This window comes from Pelobates fuscus, chromosome 5 (assembly GCF_036172605.1).
Source record: "Pelobates fuscus isolate aPelFus1 chromosome 5, aPelFus1.pri, whole genome shotgun sequence".
Classification (NCBI taxonomy): Eukaryota; Metazoa; Chordata; class Amphibia; order Anura; family Pelobatidae; genus Pelobates; species Pelobates fuscus.
In genome coordinates, this window is record NC_086321.1 from 54,026,370 (window position 1) to 54,049,455 (window position 23,086).

The following is a 23,086-nucleotide window of genomic DNA, read 5'->3' on the forward strand; positions in this document are numbered from 1 at the left end:
CGCACGTTCCTATAGAAGGCTCTTCGGTGGGCAAACACCCGTCTGTCTGCAGACTTTTGCGGGGCATCCGCATCGCTAGACCCCCGAATCCCAAATATAATCAATTCTGGGACGTTGCCGTCATGCTCACGTTCCTGGAAGCTTGGCCGGACAACGAAGCGCTTTCCCTACGCCAATTATCAGCCAAATTAGCCCTCCTCCTCTGCTTGGTCTCCTTCCGAAGAGTTTCCGACATCAGGGCTTTCGACTTTCACGCCCTCGATTTCACACCAGAGGGGGTACACTTTCACATCACTAGACGCACTAAGACCAACTCATCTACCGTGAGCTACCCTTACTTCTCGGAGAGACCACTCCTATGCGTAGCCCGGTGCATAAGACACTATATCGCTCGCACTACCCTTCTCAGAGCACCTACCGGGCCCCTCCTGGTATCCTATGTACGGCCTCACAAACCAGTTTCGTGCCCTACCATTGCACGCTGGATTAAATGGCTCCTAGCCCTGGCTGGCATTGATGCATCTTTCGGGGCTCACTCGGTTAGAGGCGCAGCCGCCTCTTCAGCACTCTTAGCTGGAGGTTCCTTAGCGGAAATTCTATCCTCCGCTGATTGGTCTAGAGAATCCACCTTCCGTACCTTTTATTTTAGACACTCTCCTCACGTTTCTCTGTCCTTGCTATCTGTGCGTTAAAATAGCAAATATGAGGCCTCCTGTCTTGCCATAAAATTCGGGATTATTCTAGCTCCTAGTGACCGAATAATCTAAATTTTATTAAAGACAGGAGGCGAATATTTTCCTACCCTAGTTTTCTCTTCCCACCCTTCTAGGTAAGTATCCTGTACTACCTCCAATTTCTAACTATGACTTACATCCTCTCTTTCGCTAACCTAGACTCATTAGGTCGTTATTATTATAACCCGTTTTTTATATTATATCTAGTTCATTAAATTCTAGATGGTCATTTACTGTTATACCACTCTGTTATTACCATAGTTAGAGCTTGCACTAAATTGGAAGTCAGTTCACTGCATTTATTTGGTTTTTCTTTTGCCAAAGAGACCATACTTTCACGATATTTCTCCTTCCTCCTAGTGTGAAGATCGCTTGCCTTCTGCCTTGACTCTACCTGCGGGTTGATCACTACCTTCATCCTTAAAGATACCTTCACCGTTACCTGTTCATCGTTTTAATGACTACTTTTACATGGTTGACTCTACAGCTGATCGGCTACATCAAGAAAGAGGAATTGGGAGGAGCCTGATGACAGTTTATATTGCTGTGATGCACTCTGATTGGTTAAACTTTTTTTTACACTGCTGTTAACTGTTTCTTTGCTGCTGGGAGTTTCAGTAAAGAAAGATAAGCAAATATTCGCCTCCTGTCTTTAATAAAATTTAGATTATTCGGTCACTAGGAGCTAGAATAATCCCGAATTCACATCCATTAAGGGTATACGTTTTTTGTGCATTCCTAACGCCGATGTATATAACTTTGCATTTTCATACATTAAATTTCATTTGCCGGGGGGCGGGGCCCGACCGCCATGCTGCCCGGTCGCGGGTGGAAGAGGCTCCTGCAAAATCTATTCTTCAGGGGCAAAATACCTAAGCTTCCCACATACATTGGAGCCCAGGAGGTACCCCAAGTATCCAGACAGCTGCCGGTAGCGCTGCGGTTCCCGAGATCGGGAGTTTCGGAGCCCCTTGGGGGCGATACGAGGCTTTGGGGCCTGCGGCCTGTGAAGGTGAAGATCGGGACGGACGTCCGCCGTCCTGTATATGAGCCGGACAGCCGTGCAGCAACCTGGTGATGTGCCTCACGGGTCCCGCTCCCCCCCCTTGGGCCGGGGGGGTTATCCCGGACCCCACTCGGGGTAATACTGACTGACATCGGCCCCACACCTGGCCTACCCAGCACAGAGCACCAGGAGCCTGAGTGACAAAATGGCGGCAATCTGGGATGGTGCCCGCGGCTGCCCTCTCGGGCATGGAGCCCTTTGAGTGCTCCTGCAGAAACACGGATTCGCACATTGCAGATCCTGCACGGAGAAGCCAAACACGAGGAACGGGACCTCCAGGAAGCTAGAGCTTTACTACCTACACTGGGATTTCCACAGGACTCTCTGATTGCTATTGAGTCCCAGTGAGCCCCAGGGAGCAACCAAGCTGGCACACGGATGGAACACTGAAAGAGCGACACCCTTCGTTCCTTGCGGATCAAAGGCAGACCTAAACGGGTCTGAAATATGCCTGACACGAGACAGTAATATGCCAGAGCTTTTAGTTAACATACTTACCTGTTCCATAGTCACAGTTATGTTATTAGGCTGTTAGTGTTAACTGCTTGTCTGCTTCTTACACTCCTCTAAGTGGACAGTCCATCGACCAAAGTACTCTCCCCTGCCTGACCCTAATTTAACATGCCATTCGAGAATAACCCAGCTATTGCCAAGTGTAATTATTAACAGCAATAGGTGCAACTCGCTCTACACGAAATGACCTGGTGGTACCACACCAGTGAATAACCGCCAGTAGCACTTACCTAGAAGGTAATATCAATCAGGATGGAACATACAAAATCCTATGTTTGTTTTCCTTCAGGCCTTTGCTTTTTCTTTCTATTTCACCTTTTAAAAGTAATGCCTTCACCTTACTTGCGAGTATATACATACATAGGTTAGCGTACCCACGCACAAAATGTATCCTCAAATGTTCTCTACCAGCATTCTAGCTAGTCACTCTCATGTAAAAATGTATGACATTGCTTGTCTAGACCAGAACATATAGTTCAGTATTTTCTTTATTATAACAAAAAATGTGCCTAGTATCTGAAACCACATCTGTATACTCATCTGTCTAATGCTCCGTTTGCATCAACCGTTGTGGTAGTGCAAACCTGAATGTTATTTCATGCACAACCTAAATAAAGAATTAAAAAAAAAAAAAAAAATGTCATTTGCCATTTGAGTGCCCAGTCCCCCAGTCTATCTAAATCCTTCTGCAGCAAAGTAATATCCTGCTCACATTGTATTACTTTACAGAGTTTTGTGTCATCTGCAAACACTGAAACATGACTTTCAATGCTATTTTAAATATCACTTATAAACATGTTAAATAGAAGGGGTCCCAGAACAGAACCCTGAGGGACACCATTTGCCACCTCTGGCCAGGTAAATTTACCTTTAATGACAACTCTTTGTACTCTGTTTTTAAGCCAGTGTCTACCCAAGAACAAGAATTTTCATCTACACCAATTTTCTTTGAGTTTAAACAGTAATCTATTGTGTGGAACTGTATCAAACGCCTTAGCAAAATCCAAATAGATCACATCCACTGCAACACGCCGATCTATACTTCTACCTACTTCTTCATAGAATGCAATCAAGCTAGTTTGACATGACTTGTGCTTCATAAAACCATGCTTATTTTTGCTGATAACCATGTTCTTCTCAAGGAATTGTTTGTAGAGTTGGAATCTAAGCTCCGAGGCAACAATTATTTATTGCTGTCTTATAATTGCTCCTACCTATTTATGTCTCCTAGAGGCACAGGTATGTTCTCCAACTATACCTACCAAATATACAAATACTATAAGCCCACATTCTGATACTGAGTATTTAATTTATATATATAGCATCTATCTTGTATGTTTTAATTCTGATTGAAACGTGAAAACAAATATAACGAAATAATAAAGAGGTTTTGCAATCTTCACTGAAAATGAAACATAGGAAGATAACACTACATGCTGACATTCTCACTCTTACACAATCTAATTTACAAGAAAATGCAGAAACCTAACTACTTACGTCCATGGTTTTTTTGAACTGCCATTGTTTTTGTTTGTGAATGGCATCCATTGCAGCTTCAATCTGAAAAGGCAAGATAACAAGTTAGACCATTTGTCTCTAGAGAGATACGTGATCTACCTACTTTACGATGGGACACAACAATGTCTTGGAAATTCACATAAAATAGCACACTGTGACAAATTAAAACTAGGTATGTAATAATCAGGGGACTTTTATCATGCATTTATGTGTTGAATACTTTTAGAGAAATTCAGCAAAATTAGAAAGGGGTGATTAATTAACAGGAAATATGGGATGGCGGTAGGTCACAACCCCTGAAATAAATACATTAAATTTTTTATTTTATTTTTTAAATGCAGTCGGCAAGCACATTTTAAAAATAGTTAAAAATTAAAATCTAAAAACATGAAAATAGTTTTGTAACAATAAAAAATACATAACATTTTAACTTCTCCCCAATTATAAAAACTGAAGTTAATACAAATATATTAAGATTAGATACTGTATCTCCATCAACACAAAACACAGAGTCAAGAAGAGGGCCATCCATAATAACTAATAATTAAATAAAAAAATAATGCACACCAGGAAACCATAAGAAATGTCTATATATATATTTATTAAATCACTAATAGGTATACAATACTCATACAGCAGTCAGTGACACAATATAGGCTAAAAATAACAAACAATAGAAAATATTTACCGCAATTCACAAGCCTAACCGGGCAGAAACACGAGTCAAATAAACAAACCCCCCATAATAACGGACACACCATTGTCCATTGCGACCACTCTAACGTAATTTATCACTCTCCCACAAGAGTAATATGCAAACAAACACTCAACACATCATCATTGTTTTCAAACTTCCAACCTAAAAGGTCTGTGTCATCCTTTCACAATGAGCTGCTGTTTTATCATGCTTGGCAAGAATCTTGCTTGTAAACGTACATAGTAAAGTAATATGTCATGAGGGTTGGGTGTAGAATGTTGATAGAGTTGGTGTATTAACCACAATGATTTTTCAGTAGATGACAATATGTTTGAGGTGATAAAGCCAAAGTCACAGGTTAAAGGACCACTCTAGGCACCCAGACCACTTCAGTTTAATGAAGTGGTCTGGGTGCCAGGTCCCTCTAGGATTAACCCTTTTTTTTTTTTTATAAACATAGCAGTTTCAGAGAAAGGTGATTACCCACTAGCCATCCCTATGCACTAAATTATGAGTGAGACTGTTGGACCTTTTGCGTAAGTAGCCTAAAAACCACTCTAGGTTACACCCATAGCCAGCAGTACACCCCTGCTGAGGCTTCTAACGATGTTTCTAGATACCAGCTATTTGGGGAAAATGCTACTATATTACGGTGGAACCATTTTGATTTGTTTTCCTCATGTTTACAAGAAATGTACCGTTGTTAATTGAATTGGAAGCGTGAAAATATTGAACTACTGTTTTGAACCGTGACGGCCTGTTCCAAAGTTTAAAATATCTTAATGCTAACGAGAGGTCCTTTATATTCTAGGACTGTTCAACGTTAATGTCATACACCTGTTATTTATACTGTGCTATTGTATCTACTACACTGTTTATTTTCCTTTCTGTACTACTTTATAACCGAAAAACGAAAATACAGATAAAGATTGTCTAAAAAGGATGGTTGTTACCCTAAATAAATACTTATAAGTATTCAAAGTATATATAATTCATAAGTATGTGTCCCTGTAACTTGCCAGTTAATGTAACAAACCTGTCATGTTTCAAAACTTAATTTCAGAACTGTATTACGTTTCAGTCAATTCGTTCCAGCTGCAATTCCTGTTTTCAACCACTAGTGGCCTCCATAGCCACTAGTCTAACCACGTTTTTTTCACCTGTATAGCATGATCACCTTAACATGCTATAAGAGGCCACACCAGACTTCTCAGGTTGCCTTTACATTGATTGTGACAAGACGTCTGATCCTGGCTCCTACTCTGAGATCCTGCTATATTCTGAACCATCCTAATTCATCCTTTCAACTTGCCTCACTCACCGAAAACTGCTTTACCTACTTGGATACTACTTACTATTGGTACGCTTGAAGAAAACTATCTTCTATTCCTACCAACTTTATTCAGTACTGGACTTTTGATTTGTTATTGCTTTATTTCTACATTTAACTAAATACTTCTGAACTAACCTGGATATTACAACATCTCCTTATATTTGCAACCATCCATAAGTTGCCGAAGTTCCGAAGTGTTGAAGTTCCGAAGCACAGCATTGCCTAAGAACTAATATACTTACCCAGTGGAAGAATGTTACAATGTATACAATTTTAAATAAAAAGTAGCCAGGATTCAGCTGTAAGCATTTGCAACACTTACAACAATCAAGTAACACACATTCATATAAAATGTAAGTTACTTAGCCAGTCAATGTAATGACAGGAATTAATAAGTAGATAACTCCCGAATTCCCACGGCCTGTGGCTGCTCACTGTTAAAAAAAGAAAATAATAAAAAAAAAAAGGTCCCCCCTCCCGAGCCCCCAACCCACCACAGGCTGCTCACTGTTTAAAAGACATGCCCCTACTCGCGGTATAGCGAGTAGGGGCAAAATGTACTAATACTAAGTCATTTTTACTTAGTATTAGTAAATTTGGCGGAAAGACCAATTTAGGTCTTTCAGGCTTTTGGTAGCTAACTCCCTAATACCGTGGGAATTAGGGAGTTATCTACTAAGCGGCTGCAAGAGAAGTCCCGAAATGCCGAAGTTCTGAAGTGTCGAAGTTCCGAAGTGTCAAAGTGCTGAAGTGCCGAAGTTCTGAAGTGCCGAAGTCCTGAATTTCGGAATGCCGAACCAAACCGAAAATATTCTCCATGCACATGCCTAGTTTTCATTCTCTTTGTTTTACTGTAATATCTCTTCTAAATTATCCTGTTACCTTATTGCCTAACTCATTTCTGTAAGCATTCCTTCCTTGTTTACCTATAATTTTGTTTGTAAGTTTTCCTCTATACTTGTCTTTAATTTCATTTATAGGTTCTGTTTTTATTTCTTACACCCTGCATCCTGATAACCTGCTTAGGGCATATTGTCTAAACAACTAGTTCTGTTATCCTTCCTTATTTACCTATTACTTAATTTATAGGTTCTACGTTCTCCTTTGGTCTATATTTCATTTTCCCTTTAAGTTATGCTACTTATTATTTTCTTGTTAAACCATGTCTAAGATTCTAAATAAAGAATCTAATGTTAACCCTGGCATAAGTCTCTTGTCTGACCTGATGCAAAACCTGACAAAACCTTTGCGGATGGGTTAATTTTGTACTTGGGGTAAATGAGTAAACACAAATTGTTGTGTGTGGTTTTTTTTTTTTTTGGTTTTTTTAACCTACACTGTAACACAGTATAAAAAATGTAAGCGGTAGAAAAATATGCAACAGGGTCATTTGCTAAAGTAAAAAATGTCTGGAATTAAAAGTGAATTCAAAGAGAACTTCATATTTTTTTGGCCACAATAGCACAAATCTGACTGAAGCTGACTTTGACAATTGTTTCCTAAAATGTAAGATTCACTTTGGAAATTTACATTGTGGATAACCCAGTGAGAGTACAAAATTAAAATAATCTGTCTATGTAATTGTCACAGTGTAACTATACCATCACACATTCTAAAACATGAACTCTAAAGGTTTATCAAAAGCTCGGTCTCATTCGTTTATTTATCTACTGTGAAGGTCATGCTGATGTCCGTCTGGTTAATGTTTTGCTATACAAGGAAGCTTGCTTAAAAAAAATAAAATACAAAATTACCTGCTGAGCGAAAACACAATTCCAAGTTGCACGTAATGCTCCTGTAGTGCCTGTGAATATTATACCAGCAGGGGGCACTAGATGTTATCGATGAAAACCTGTCTGAGTTTTGCAGGTATAAGATATATTATTATATGGATGTATTATTATATGGATCTTTTACAGCAAATAAAAATGCTACGTTGGACATTTCTGGATGAATGAGTGTTATATGAGCATAACTGCAGTGTCTCGTTGAATTGGTTTAAGTGTCTGGAGTCTGATGGTGCCATGCTTCCATTCAGTGTTCATGCAAAACAAGAATCCTTGGCAGCGTATCCTCTTTGTGCTGCTTGAGCTAATGAGGAAGGATTCAGCCAGAGCAGCAATGGGCAGTTTTAATTGAGCGTGTTAGCAGACCGCATTAAGCTAACATTTCCTTAATTTCTGCGTTAGCCAACTTTCAGTTGATGTGTGGCTAAGGGAAGCCAGGGTTAAAAGGCTCAAAAATAGTTTAACAGTCATACAATCAGGGAAATAAATATATTTATATAACAATATAAGATCATTCTTAAAATTATAAAAGCATTTGGGTTCACATTTGGGTGAAAAAAATAGATTAAAGTATCTTCCAATAGGAGGAAGAATGGAAAGAGTTACTGGATCAACCAAAATACTAAAAATAAAATATGGGGGGCGCGGGGGGGGGAAGGACTAGGGACCTATCTACTAAGCAACTAAAACAGTCAACCAGCAAACAATACAGTATCCCCATATGGGAGTACCATAATTAACCATAAACAACCAAAAGAGAGATCAAAGAAAAACACTTGGAGGAAGGAGGGGAGAGTAAAAAAAAAATGATTTTTTAAATCCAGATTTAAATTTTCTTGGGCAATGTATTCATTAAAAAAATAAAAAAATCAGTCTTGCTCAAATCTTTAACATTATCATCTCCTCTCCAATTCTTTCTACTTCTTTTAATAGCCATAAAAGAGAGTTCCCTCTGTGAAATTTTGTAAAAACCAACTATTCTGACCTTTAGTACCTTTGTGGTCATTCCAATATACTTGAACCCACTTAGACACCAAATCAGATATATAACATTTCTAGAAATACGAAGTTAAATTATTTTTTATTTTAAATATATTTTTCATTGAGTAGGATAGTCACTCTGTTTAATTTTCTTAAAGAGTATTATTACAAGGACCATTGTTCACACCCATCCGATGTGTTATATCGTTTTTACAATCACTGTTAACATTTTTAACCAGAAATCGAAGAATTGCAATTTGGTATTATAAGAGCTTACTATTATCACTATTTAGATGTGTAAAAATACCTCAGGTGTCTCCACACCACCATCCCCCCAGCCCCCCCCCCCCCCCAAAAATCAATCAATGTATCTATAGAGGACCAAGCCCGCCATACAGCCCCGTCCCCTGCCCCCATATATAACTTCCTATTGCCAATGGGCCTTAAAAAGGTTGGCATAACTGGGCGCAAACCTTGTCCCCATCACAGTCCCGAAAAGCTGGAGAAAAAAATTAAAGATTAAGCCAAAAATAATTATTATGAAGAATAAAACAAATATCCTCCCCCCCCAAAAAAAAAATTTGAAGATGATCCATATTTGAATATAATAACAAGTACTCAACACCTTTCAAACCTATCTCAGGTGTGATGATAGTACAGAGACTCTCAGTATCACTTGTCACTAGCAAATAACCATATTTTCCCTGAGTGTTATTAAGAACTTGCATTAATTGGGTGGAATCTTCAAGATAGGATTTATTCTTAATTACAAAGGACCGTAATTGCCTCGTATTGCAATAAATTAATTTAAAGAGACTACACCCCCCAAAACTATTGGACGACCTAGTGGATTAAGTGAATGGATCTTTGTGAACATTCGGGATAATATATAGAACTGGCGGTATTGGGTGAATTTCATTAAAAAAACAATGTTCACATTAGGTAATAATACCTAGCTCCGTAACCTTAATTAATACATTGTAAATATTTGAATTTAATTTCTTTAATTGGATCTGAGCAAAGTTTGTAGGTTGCTTTAATCCCCAAGTAACCTTTACACCTCATTATTACATGTATTCTTAGGAAAAAGGACAATACCTTCTCCCTAATCAGCCAGATTTTATAATTATTTTCTCATCTGATTTGAGTTCTTTTATAACTCTAAATTCTTGAGCATTTAAATTCTTTTTACCAGATAACTTTTTAATTTGCCTTACATCCTTCATAGCTGAGGACTTGTAACCTTCATCGAGTTGTCTACAAATTATTTAGGAAAGAAATATATTTTTTTAAAGTGGTATTTAAATCCCTGTATTGGGGGTCTGTTTGCTGGGCAGCCAAAATTGCACTGCATATTCAAGGTTGGGTTCTTGCTTTATAAAGAGGCAAATTTACTTGAATCAATACTGTTTTATACATGACAGCATCTGATTAGCCTTTGCGATGGCAGGCTGGCATTGTACACTGTCGCCTTGTTTGGTATCTATAATTGTTCCCAATTCCCTTTCATTTAATGCAATCCCTAACTCAACCCCATTTAATGTATACATTGCTTGTGGGTTCCTTTTTCCAAAATGCATGACTTCCTCCAATTTAACCAAATCCTTTTGTAGAGATGTAAAAAGCAATATATCATTGTCTGTTTTGCTACTTATTGCAATGTATTTTCTGCATACAAACCTATGGGACTTGACATACCCTGTGATACCCTATTACGGGCATAACGTGCCAAATATGATCTAAGAAGACACATTTACCAGATACAGTATTACAGATAGATGGGCCTGGAGCAGAGCAGATCTACATACTTATCACATGCAAAAACTCCTGGGCAAAGTGCATACACGTGTGCATTAAAGTCTCCGGACATGGTTATCAACATTAACCCATTCCAAACTGCTACACCTATCATGCAATCTGCTGTAAAGCTTCAGATGATACATACACTTCATTTATAATACAACAAATTAACTAAAAGGATCCAAGTTCTTACATTAACCCTTTTATTGACATCAATCACCATTACAAGCTACCATAACTATAATTCACTAACTGAAGCTACCATAACTATAATTCACTAACTGAAGCTACCATAACTATAATTCACTAACTGAAGCTACCATAACTATAATTCACTAACTGAAGCTACCATAACTATAATTCACTAACTGAAGCTACCATAACTATAATTCACTAACTGAAGTGAGTGCAATGTATTAGACGTACACTGTATTAAAAAATATTTATACTTTAATTGATCCCTCTAAGCACAAAAACCTATCCATCTTAACATAGTGGCTTTGGTGCATACACCTTATCTCTGCATTACGACAAATATAAGTAAAGACAGCTTTTCAAGCACATCGCCAGTCACACTATCAAAAAACAGTAACATGGTACTGAGATTAAGAAAAGGTGATACAATTCTTACTACTTGAATGTATATGAGCAGTGTGTCAAAATGTATATGATGTGTAATAACTTTTCATGCAAGCCAAATAAATCTATCTTTCTGTCTGGTACCCTCCTCCGTCTATCCCTCTATGTCTCTTGTTCACTCTAACGTCTACCATATCTTAACCCTGCATGCTAACTCAAACACAAAACAGAGGGAAGTCATGGTGTCCATGATAATATTTATATGGCTTTTTGAACTTTCATTGACAGCACTTTCAAAGTTGGTCAATTGACTGATTTGATAGATTGTGCGAGTTTGTACATGTAAGTTACTATGTCTTACCATGTGCAATAAGATCTGGTGCAGTGTTAATTTTGGCGGCAAATTTCAATTTAGTTTTAGTCATAGTCTTTTGACTAAAAAAGCCATTTTAGTTTTAGTCGTTTATTCGTCATCTAAATTGTTTTGGTTTTAGTCTAGTCTTAGTCGAATAAAACGCCAGAACATTTGTCGACTTTAATCAACAAGACTAAAATCTAATGGGTTTAGTTAAAGCCTCTATCTGTCTTTTTGTGTCCTCCCATTCCAAAACAGTCGAACTGGACACAGAATTAACTTTTTTTGAAATTCACTTTGTATTGACTTTGAATTCCTGGAAATCCTCAATTTAGTGAATCCTGGGGCTCAAGTAATTATATTGCCATGTAATCTCTGCAACATTAGTGCTGGAGAGAGAAACGGTCACAGGTTTTATATTTTCCAATAGCCGATAGCGAGGTATCCCATTTCAGACTAAGGAATTTCCCTCAATATTTAAAGCTATTTTAAATGCTTAACCCTGAAACAAACTTTATGTATAAATTATGTAAAGGAAGTTCATGGCGACATTCACCAGTTAGTACATAATAACCATTGTGTACATGTAATGCATTCAAACTCCCGATTCTCATATGCAAAACAATAGCATTTCCCGAAGTATTTATGTAGTTCATATTAGGAACATTATATCACATTCCAATATTGGATGGAAACTATTGGCCATTGTTGAATTGCTACTCCCATCATTATTTATAAACTAATAAGGATAATAAAAGTAATACAAGTGATAAATGTAGTTCAGAAAGAGACGGAGGACATGTTAGGGAATATTTATTTGTTTCCTCCTTCATGAGACGAAGAAGCAGACTCCAAGGGTTTATGGGCAAATTCTCATTGTTTCAGATCTAATAAGCACACTCTAAGAGCCTTTTAGTGAAGATAAGGATTCACAGGATAAATTGACATAATGCCAGTGTCTTGGGGTGAACGAGCAAATTCTCTGAAGATTTGGGCAGATTCTCAGAGAAATAGGGAAGGCAGATACTCTAGATCAGGGCAACCTTTGAATCTCCACATGTTGTGGACTAAATCTCCAATAATGCCCTTTCCTGCCCTTGCTCTAGGCCTTGGAGTCGCTGAGAGCACTTCCTGTCAGATCGGGTACCGTGGTCCGCTCAGCCATGCTACTGGACTAGAGCAGGTACGGAGGGGGATAGGGGTGAGACACATGTAGGGGCTGGGTGGGCAGGGGGGAATTGAGGCACATGGAAGGGGGAGAATGAGACAAATGGAGAGGCTGAGGGGGATGAGACACATGGAGGAGCTGGAGGTGAGAATGAGACAAACAGAGGGCCCAGGGGGAAGAATGAAATGCATTAAGGGGCTGGGGGGGTGTAGAATGAGACACATGGCGGGTCTGTGGGGGTCAGACAGATTGAGAGGCTGGGGCAGAGAATGAGACACATGGAGGGACTGAAGGGGTGAGACACATGGAGGGACGGGGCAATTTTTGGTTTCTAGTTTCGTCTCTGGTGAATATAGTGCCCCTTTAACTTTCAAGTTGATAATTAACAGAGACAACCATGTCATGTCATGTCATTTAGTAAATAGACACTGCAATTGTATTATTCTTGCTTATTATTTATTTATGATTACCCCTTTTTGCAACATGACATTGCATTTTCACAGTTCTTTTTGACTAAATGGACGTCGCCCTTAATAAGTCTTCCTTTTTGGTGTTCATAATACTTTAACAAGCTCTCCCACTACTGCTCTTCAGTTTAACTCAAAGTTTACCTTTTTTCTTTCAAGCTTCTGCTGCTCTCTGAATTCTTCCATCCTTCTCGCTTCTTCACGCAATGTCTGGGCCAGCTGAATGTGACACTGGCCCACGTTATCAATTTCTAAAAATCAAATTTAGTGTTAAAATAATTGTTATCTTTTTATATGAACAATGTGAAATTAAGACTACAAGAAATGTTGTTGATTAGAAAAAGAATGCCTGAGGATTTCGTACAATGTATCTCAGACTTTTTTACCTCTTGGGTGCAAGAGGCATAGGTACATGTCATTCCTCTCTGAATAATAAATGGCACGTGTAGTATATTCTTTGGGATGAATACCTCACACTGCCTACATTAAAACATATCAACAGTATTTATTTTCACATGCTTTTCTTTGTGATGAAAAACATCATAAATTCTATAGTTAAACTGAAAGTATTTCTCACATTTTATATCGTTTAGAATCATAATGTACAGTAAATAAAATCGTTCTTGTACTAATTCTACTAAAAGTTGTTGAATTAGTAAAACATAGAAACTGTGAGATCTGTAATTAAAACATATCTTTTACTCTGTTAGTCAAGCTGATTATTACCCTTAAGGACCAAACTTTTGGAATAAAAGGGAATCATGACATGTCACACATGTCATGTGTCCTTAAGGGGTTAAAGTGGATCTGCCACTCTGAAGGTTTTGATTTTAAATTCATTTTATTTATTTTTTTTATTTATCGTTTTTTTTTTTTTTTTTCTTCTTAAAACCACCTTCTTGTGGGGAACATCATCTCTGGAAATTGGCGGAGTGAAAGCAAAGTTACATTCAATTTGCTAAGCTAATTTACCAACAATCCATGTCTAAAGGATCTCACTGATAGGCAGACAAGTGATAATTTGGTTTTACTTATTATGCTTTAAGAAATTAAAGTGTTCCTGTCGTGTTTTTTTTTTTGTAAATTTTTGTTTTTGTTTTTTTATCAGTATCTGTATGTTACACATTTTCGTATTAGGAACAGTGTGGGACACGCAGGTCACATGTAAATCATGCAGTAAATGTTTTAGGCAGTTGTGTGAAGTATCTATGTGGGCACGCAGACCTTGAACATCTGAGGACTCGCAGGTCCCATCTCTTATACGTGTATTCTCCTGTTGTCTGGATTCTTCATATTATATTTTTGGTTCAACGATAAGTAACACTAATAAACAATTCTAGTAACGAGTCGTTCTGCCTTTCAAGAATGGTTGGAACGAGTGGTGTCAGGTCCAGGTGTGTGTTGGACTCGCTAGTCCACTCTAGTTGTGTAGGCCTCCCCCCCCCTTCTGTGTCGTGTGTCATTGCCTCAGGCGAGCTATACGACAGAGGTGTCTGTGTGTGCGGTGTGAGTTCATGTGAAGGGAGAGCAACCCTCGTTACGTATGTCGTCGAGGCACTGGGTTTGTAAATTACAGTCGCTAATGCCATAAGGTGAGTGGTCTATTCTTAGGTCTCTTGATGTCCAGTCATTTCCTGGGTGTTGGTGTTTGAGTCGGCTATGTTAGCCTGGGTTCCTTGTTAGGTCTGTTTGTGTTTGTGTCATTGTTCGTCTGGTTCGTGAGAGTGGTGTGGTTCCACCTATTGTCTGTTTTGAGTCTCGTGTGGTGATTGTCCATCTCTTGTTGTGTGTTTTTCCCTGTTAGGTTGTTCAGGTCAGGGGTGGAAATATGGTGTTGTGCATCTTGCCATTACGTCTTGTGGCTTTGTGGAGTATGTTTGTTGGGCAGACGTGCGTGATGTGTTGTTCGTGTGGGGGTTGCTGCCGTAGTGTGATTAGTGTGTATCATGTGTAGAGGGTATAGCGTGGAGAGGCCCCCCTAGCTCCCTCCTCCTCCAGCCGCACCTCCCGTATCCCGTCTTGCCACATACATTATCCAGGGTTGCCATTTGTCCACGTGTTTTGTGAGGGTGTCCCTCAAGGTCGCGTGCTTTTCTTCTGTGAATCTAATATCTTCTACCCTGGTTAGCCACTGTTCCATTGTAGGGGTTTGTGTCGTTTTCCAAGGGGTAGGGATTAACGCCTTGGCTGCGTCAAGGAGGTGGCGTAGGATAGATCGTTTGTATGTTGAGATCGGGTCTCTGGTGTGGTGTAGGAGTATATTTTCTATAGATAGTTGCAACGTATCCCCTAGTACGTCTTTGATGCAAGATATAATCTGATTCCAGAACGGTTTGATATTGGGACATTCCCAAAAGATTTGTTTCAGCGTTCCTACATCTGTCTCACATCTCCAACACGTCGCTGGGGTGTTGGGGAATATTTTGTGAAGCAGGTCTGGGGTTCTGTACCAGAATGTCAATAGTTTGTAGTTCATTTCTTGCTAGTTTGAACTAATTGTAGATTTGTGGTGGAGGATGAGAATTTTGTCCCATTGTGCGTCGGTGAATACCTTGTCGGTGATGCTTTCCCATTTTTCTTTGTATCTCCGTGTTGCCTGTTGGTTGTCTGTGATTAGGTATTGGCATAGGCGTGCGCACGGGGTGTGCCGGGTGTGCCTGGGCACACCCTAATCCCCGCGGCACGCCTATGTATTGAGACCGGCAGGGGAGATCTCAGGATCTCCCCTGCCGGCTTATGCAGAGCCGACGCTATCCGAGTGCCGGCTCTGCTCTCAGCCTCCCTCCCCACCAACCCACACGCAGGGAGGGAGGCAGGAGAGGACCCGGGGAGCTATTGCCAGCAGCTCCGCCGGGTTCCTCTCGCGAGATCTGAGCGTTGCCGCGGCAATGTTCAGATCTCGCCTGAGTGAACTCTAGCCCTGCAGGGCTAGAGTTCACTCTCCACTGGACCACCAGGGATGGATGGCAGCAGCAGGATCCCCCCTCCCAGGCATAAGGTAAGAAGGGAGGGGGGATATTAAGTAATGTACCCCACCTCCACCCCCCACAATCACCCACACACATACACAGCACACACACACATACACAGCACACACATACACAGCACCCACATACACAGCACCCACACACATACACAGCACCCACAGACATACACAGCACCAACACACATACAGCACCCACACACATACACAGCACCCACACACATACACAGCACCTACACACATACACAGCACCTACACACACACAGCACCCACACACACACAGCACCCACACACATACACAGCACCCACACACATACACAGCACCTACACACATACAGCACCTACACACATACACAGCACCCACACACATACACAGCACCCACACACATACACAGCACCTACACACATACAGCACCTACACACATACAGCACCCACACACATACACAGCACCAACACACATTCAGCACCCACATACATACACATCACCTACACACATACAGCACCCACAGACATACACAGCACCTACACACATACAGCACCCACACACATGCAGCACACACACACACATACAGCACACACACACACACACAGCACACACACATACAGCACCCACAGACATACACATACAGCACACACACACATACAGCACCCACACACATACAGCACCCACAGACATACACAGCACCCACACACATACACATCACCCACACACATACACAGCACCAACACACATACACAGCACCAACACACATACAGCACCCACACACACATACAGCACCCACACACACAGCACCCTCACAAACACACAGCACCCTCACACACATTACACAAACAGCACCCTCACACTCACACAGCACACTAACAGTACCCTCCCAAACACAAACAGGACCCTAACAAACACACACAAACACAGCACACTACCAGTACCCTCACACACAAACAGCACCCTCACACACAGTACATTTACAGCACCCTCACAAGTGCGCACACACACAAACAAACAGCACCCTGACACACAGTACATTCACAGCACCCTCACAAGCACGCACACACAAACACCCTCACCCACATAGTACACTACCAGCACCCTCACACACACATCACACTACCAGCACCCTCACACAGCACACACACAGCTTTGTGTGTGTGTATATATGTATATATATATATATATATATATATATATATATACATATACATACATACATACATACATACATACATATATATATACGCCACGTGTGCTTGTGCTTTAGGGTGCACACCCTAATGCAATAGGCTGCGCACCCCTATGGGTATTGGTAGAGTGTCGCCATTGTTTTCTGGACTGGCGTTTTTTTGTCGCATAATTCCTCAAACCACGTGAGAGTTCTGTGCACTTTGTGTCTGTTCGGTAGTGTGTGATAGAAATGCGTCAGTTGGGAGTATCGGAATCTTTGCATGGGTGATGGCGGGCCCTCTACTAGTTGTTCCAGGGGGGTCAGTCCAGTAGCAGTCAGCATTTTGTGGAGTGGAATGAAGTCTTCCCCTCTCAGAAAGTCCCAGGTTTTGATTGGTAGTCCTCCTCCCAGTGTTTGGTTGTGCGTTAACGTGGTCATCGGGCTAGGAGTTGGAGAGATGGTTGCTGTTTTCCTCACTGTCGACCATGTTTGAAGGGTTTGGCTCGCCGGGGAGAGTGTGTAGGAATCGTCTTTCTGTGTCGCTCTCGTGTTCCAAAGGGGTGTAAACATGGACGGGCTGTACGATTCCTTGTCTAGGGCCACCCATTGTTAATATCTTGGGCTAGTGTGCCATTCCAGGATCCGTTCTAGGGCTGTCGCTTGGTGGTATTTGCGTAGATCTGGGAGTGCCAATCCGCCCTGTCTTCTGGTCCCGCATAGGATTTCATATCTTAGTCGTGGTCTGCATCCTCTCCAGACATAGGTCAGGAATGCGGTCTTTAGTGTGGCGAAAAAGGTCGTCGGTAGTGCCAGTGGGATCGTGTGGAATAGATATAGTATTCTGGGCAGTATATTCATTTTGATGACCGCTATGCGGCCTAGCCATGAGATGTGTGGGTAATTCCATGCTCGTAGATCGTGTTGGATACGTGTGAGGAGCGGAGGAAGTTTTTCTGATAAAGGGTGCTAGGGTCTATCGTCACCCATATCCCTAAGTATCTCATTTGGGTTGGCACCACCGGAACGGGAAGGCCGAGGCTATAGCTCTGTGTTCTCCTGTCGGGTCAGTGATGTTGAGGAGTTCGCATTTACTTAGGTTGAGTTTGAGGCCCGACAGGTGTCCGTATTTTTCAAGTTCGTTCATTAGGCAGGGCAGGGTGAGTCTTGGTTGTGGGATGAAGAATAACATATCGTCCTCATATGCGGCAACCTTGTGTGTGGTTGTTTTCCAGGTGAAGCCCGAGATGTTAATATTTCGCCGGATTGCTTCCAGTAGAGGTTCCAATGTTAGTACGAACAATAGTGGGGAGAGGGGGCAACCCTGCCTCGTACCATTTCGAATTGGGAAGGATTCCGTCAGGGCTCCGTTGATGCGTATTGCTGCCGTTGGGTCCCTGTAGATTGCTCCTATCCATTTCATTATGTTTTAAGTGAATCCCAGAAGGCGCAGTATCGCTTTCAGGAACGTCCAGTCCACTCAGTCGAACGCCTTTTCAGCGTCTGTGTATAGCAGGAGGAGTGGTGATCTGTTTTGTCTCGCTAGGTGTTTGTATAGCGAGGACCCTCAGAGTGCTATCTCGAGCTTCCCGCTCCGGTAGACCCTGTCATGTTTTATTATTTTATTATTTTGGTATTTATTTCCTTATGCCCCCTGTCACGTCTAAACATTTGTTATGAAGGAACACAACTGCAGATTTTGTATAGTTTGAATATTTATTATAAAAAGTAAAAGGTATTGACTTTAATTCCAATTACAGGTACTGTAGCTTTAAGTAGTAAACGATAACTGAAGTCCACAATTATAGGCACTGTAGCTTTAAGTAGTAAACGATAACTGAAGTCCACAATTATATGCACTGTAGCTTTAAGTAGTAAACGATAACTGAAGTCCACAATTATATGCACTGTAGCTTTAAGTAGTAAACGGTGACTGAATCAGAAAGAGTCCTTTAGTAGTATTAATTAATTAGGTGATAAGAAGTTACAATAGCTGTTCCATAGACTCTAACTGAAGTAAGACAGATGCAGCTAACTGAGACAAAGTATGAGTTGAAGTTAGCTGTAACGGGTTTGCTTTAACGTAGGACTTTGGAGACAGTAAATAACAGCTTTGAGATGCAACGCTTATCACAGGGGTTTTACTTAGCTTCCGGCACATAGAACACTGGTTCCCGAGATCTCCTCAGAGGTGGTTTATCCTGAATGGTGAGAGTTCAGCTTTAGTCGTGGATGAGGAAAGGCGAAGGGAACTTGAAGTCTTCCAGTCCGGTCCGGTAACAGAGGGCTTTCACAACGATGTTGCAGCCGGTTCGTGAGTACGGAACGTAGTTCAATAATCCAGCGTCGATCAGCTGGTGCGGTCAGATTAAATAGGGAGACCGTGTCATGAAGAGGTGTGGCTAAGCTCCGTGGAACCAGGAAGTAAGAGGATACCATAATTAAGGCATGACACCCCCATTATCTTAATGACTATATTCCTCCCATCCGCTTGTTTACTTATAGTTTATTATATTTTCTTAATTGTGCTAGATCTCAATAGCTGTGTGCAGTTACTAATAAATGAGAAAAGGACCCTATGTGGGTTCAAATCTCATTAGATTACCATCAAGTTTAAAAAACAATTCATAGAGGTAAAAATAAATAAACTTTATTAATTCAATTTAATATAAACAATAAACCTGGTACCTTTACCACCTGGTAACTTTACCGTCAGTGTGGTCTATGAGAGTTCAGTGCTACACTGCATGGGCTGGCAGGGGAGATCCTTTGATCTCCGCTGCCGGCCTCGACCCATGGCCATCGCGGCCCCCTGGGAATTTGCCTAGTTTGTCCGATGGCTAGTCCAGGCCTGATACCTAGATATGTACATCCTCTGCTGATATTTTAGCATAGCTACATAATTGCATAAAAGTTGCATTTCAGGGAGGTGGCTTCACCAACTATGGCATCCCCCCCGCACCCCCTAAAAGCCTGAGTGTGTACCCCTTCCACACTCAGCCACCAAACATGTATGAACACCTTGACACACAGATACCCACACTGGCAAATACACACACAGATGCACACATTGGTGCTTTCACACTCAGATATCCACGTACATACAAACACACATTGAAACACACACTCATATACACACACTGGCACATCTACTCAGATACACACACTGACACATATATAAACACACTGACATACACACACTCAAATACAAAGACTGGCACATACACTCAGATACATACACTGACTTACACACTCAGATAAACACTGGCACATACACTCAGATACAAACAGTGACACTCAGAAACACACACTGACACATATATACACACACTGGCACACATGGACACAAACTGGCACACACGGACACACCCAGATACACACACTGACAAACACTTAGATACACACACTGGCATATACACTTAGATACACACACTGGCATATACACTCAGATACACACACTGGCACACTCAGATACACACACTGACACACACGCAAATACACACACTGGCTCATCCACTTAGATACACACATTGGCTCATTCAGATACATACATTGACACACACATACACACTCAGATACAAAGACTGGCACATACACTCAGATACATACACTGGCTTACACACTCAGATAAACACTGGTACATACACTCAGATACAAACAGTGACACTCAGAAACACACACTGACACATAGATGCACACACTGACACAAACTGGTACACCCAGATACACACACTGACAAACACTTAGATACACACACTGGCACATACACACACTGGCACACACACTGACACACACGCAGATGCACACACTGGCTCATCCACTTAGACACACACATTGGCTCATTCAGATACATACATTGACACACACTCAGATACACCCTCTAACACACGGATGCACACAATGAAACTCAAACTTGTACATACATTCAGATACACACACTGGTAGATGCACACACACTCAGATACACACTCACACACTCAGATACACACACACACACTCAGATACACACTGACACACTCAGATACACACACTGACATACAGATATACACTGGTACATACACACACTGACATACTGACACCCACAGACATACACACGTCATACTGTATATATTTGTATCCAGGAGGGTGGCTTGCTTGGTGTTCTAATCCTTGATGAGGCTAATGGGCGTGAGCATGCAGCAGCAGCTCATTCCAGACTCTCTTCTGCCTCCATGCTGCTGTGGGCTCCAGCCTCCTGCTGCCTCCCGGCCAGCTCTCTGTGTAGCAGGGAGGAAGTGACAAGCTGTAATTTCCTCCCTGCTGGCTGATATTACAGAAGCCCAGTCTGCTCTTAAAGGGCCACAGCACCTGGCCGGGCTCCTGTTTAGGGAGTATTAGGTTGGAGAGGGACAGAAATTATATATAATAACGTGGAAATTACACACACACACTGTATGTCAGATTGCGTGTGTGATTTTCAGAATATTTTATATATGATTTGCGGGTCAGGGAGCCGCATTCAAAATGTGGGAGTCTCGGGGTACCTCCAGGATACTTGGGATGTCGTAATTGTTATCCAAAAAAACTTCTAATATTGTATGTTGCCATGTATGCAAAATTTTTCGATCCTGATGTCTATGAGAATGTGAAAAGGTATTGTGATTTATTTTTTTTGTGATGTGGGAATATTAAAAAAAAAAAAAAAATTAAATTAAAAAAGAAGAAGTGGATGCCGTGAAAATGCCCTCAATATTTTCGGTTTACTGGGAAGAATTTCCATTCTGCAAAGTACATAAGTAAATAGAGAATGCAGTCGATTACAAAGAGGAACTCTGGGAACGATAAAGAAGAAAACAGTTGGTTGATTTGATAAGGAATGCAAATAACCCATACCATATAAAATCCATTAAAATGAAATTCATATTAAGTCACTTCACATTTGGAAAAAAAAAATGACAAACATTTTGCATCCAATTTGTGGCTTTGCTGGCTATTTCCATGAACTAAGCCACATTTTTATGTGGGCCCACAAACATTTTGTCTAAATTAAGATGCAATTCCAAAAAGAGTTTGGTAACGAGAGACATTAATGCAAAAGTATTTCAGCAAGTTTAACCCAATATTTACACCATGCATGGAATATACAACTGCCTGTGCTGTTGGTAGCATTAAATCCTTGCCTGGTAAAAGTGTGCAAAACATCTCAGTATAGGGACTATAAATGTCAGAACCCATTCCTCTCACATTATATAGAAACTTTTGTAAGTCAAACTTTGCATTTTAACAGCATGGGAGGTAGAGGAGTAAGGCCCTGGTTATACTTATTATAGTACAGACAAAAATACTACTATGCCAGCAGAGAGTGCTTCAGTCTGGTGTTCTTGATGCCAGGCTGACATGTCCACCAACAGGGTAGGCCCGTCCATCATGAGTGTCAACAGTGACATAAGTTGAGTCACTGGCAATGTGTAACGAGAATATACCCCAACACGCAGGATTCAGCTAAACAGAAGACAACACAGAGGGGAGATACGTCTACCGGACCTTAGAGTGGCCGGACTCGACGTATCTAGGAGAAGTACAGAGTCAGGAACGATCCGAGGTCAAGGGCACAAAGAGACAGCGAAAACTAGGACTAGCCGGGGTCTGGTACACAGTAGACAGCAAGCCGGCAAACAGAACAGATAAGGATATAGAGATAACGTAGTCAGAACACAACAAGCGCTAAAGGGAACTGCAACAGAAACCACGATAGGGCAAGGAACTAAGGGAAAGAGGTAAGTATATATAACTGAACATCTATTTTGATTGGTCCCTGTCATATCCACGCCCCCAAAAGGTAATTGTATGGGGAGTGTGGCATGACAGGGACCAATGGGAGGCCTTTTCTAATTTAGGCTCCCACTGTCCCTTTAAGAGCGCGCCCGATACTCGCGGCGCGCTCTTAGACTCAGGCGGGACACGTGAC

General features: G+C 41.1%; 1 protein-coding gene across 1 annotated transcript in view; it reads right to left on the reverse strand.

The window, feature by feature from the left end:
• PSTPIP2 (proline-serine-threonine phosphatase interacting protein 2) overlaps nt 1–23,086 on the reverse strand; it is a 122,397-nt gene that overhangs the window by 31,609 nt on the left and 67,702 nt on the right. Inside the window, exons 5-6 of the mRNA XM_063456797.1 lie at nt 13,143–13,249; nt 3,811–3,873 (exon numbers count right to left, since the gene is read on the reverse strand). Coding sequence (XP_063312867.1) covers nt 3,811–3,873; nt 13,143–13,249 — 170 coding nt within the window. The remainder of the gene's footprint in view (nt 1–3,810; nt 3,874–13,142; nt 13,250–23,086) is intronic.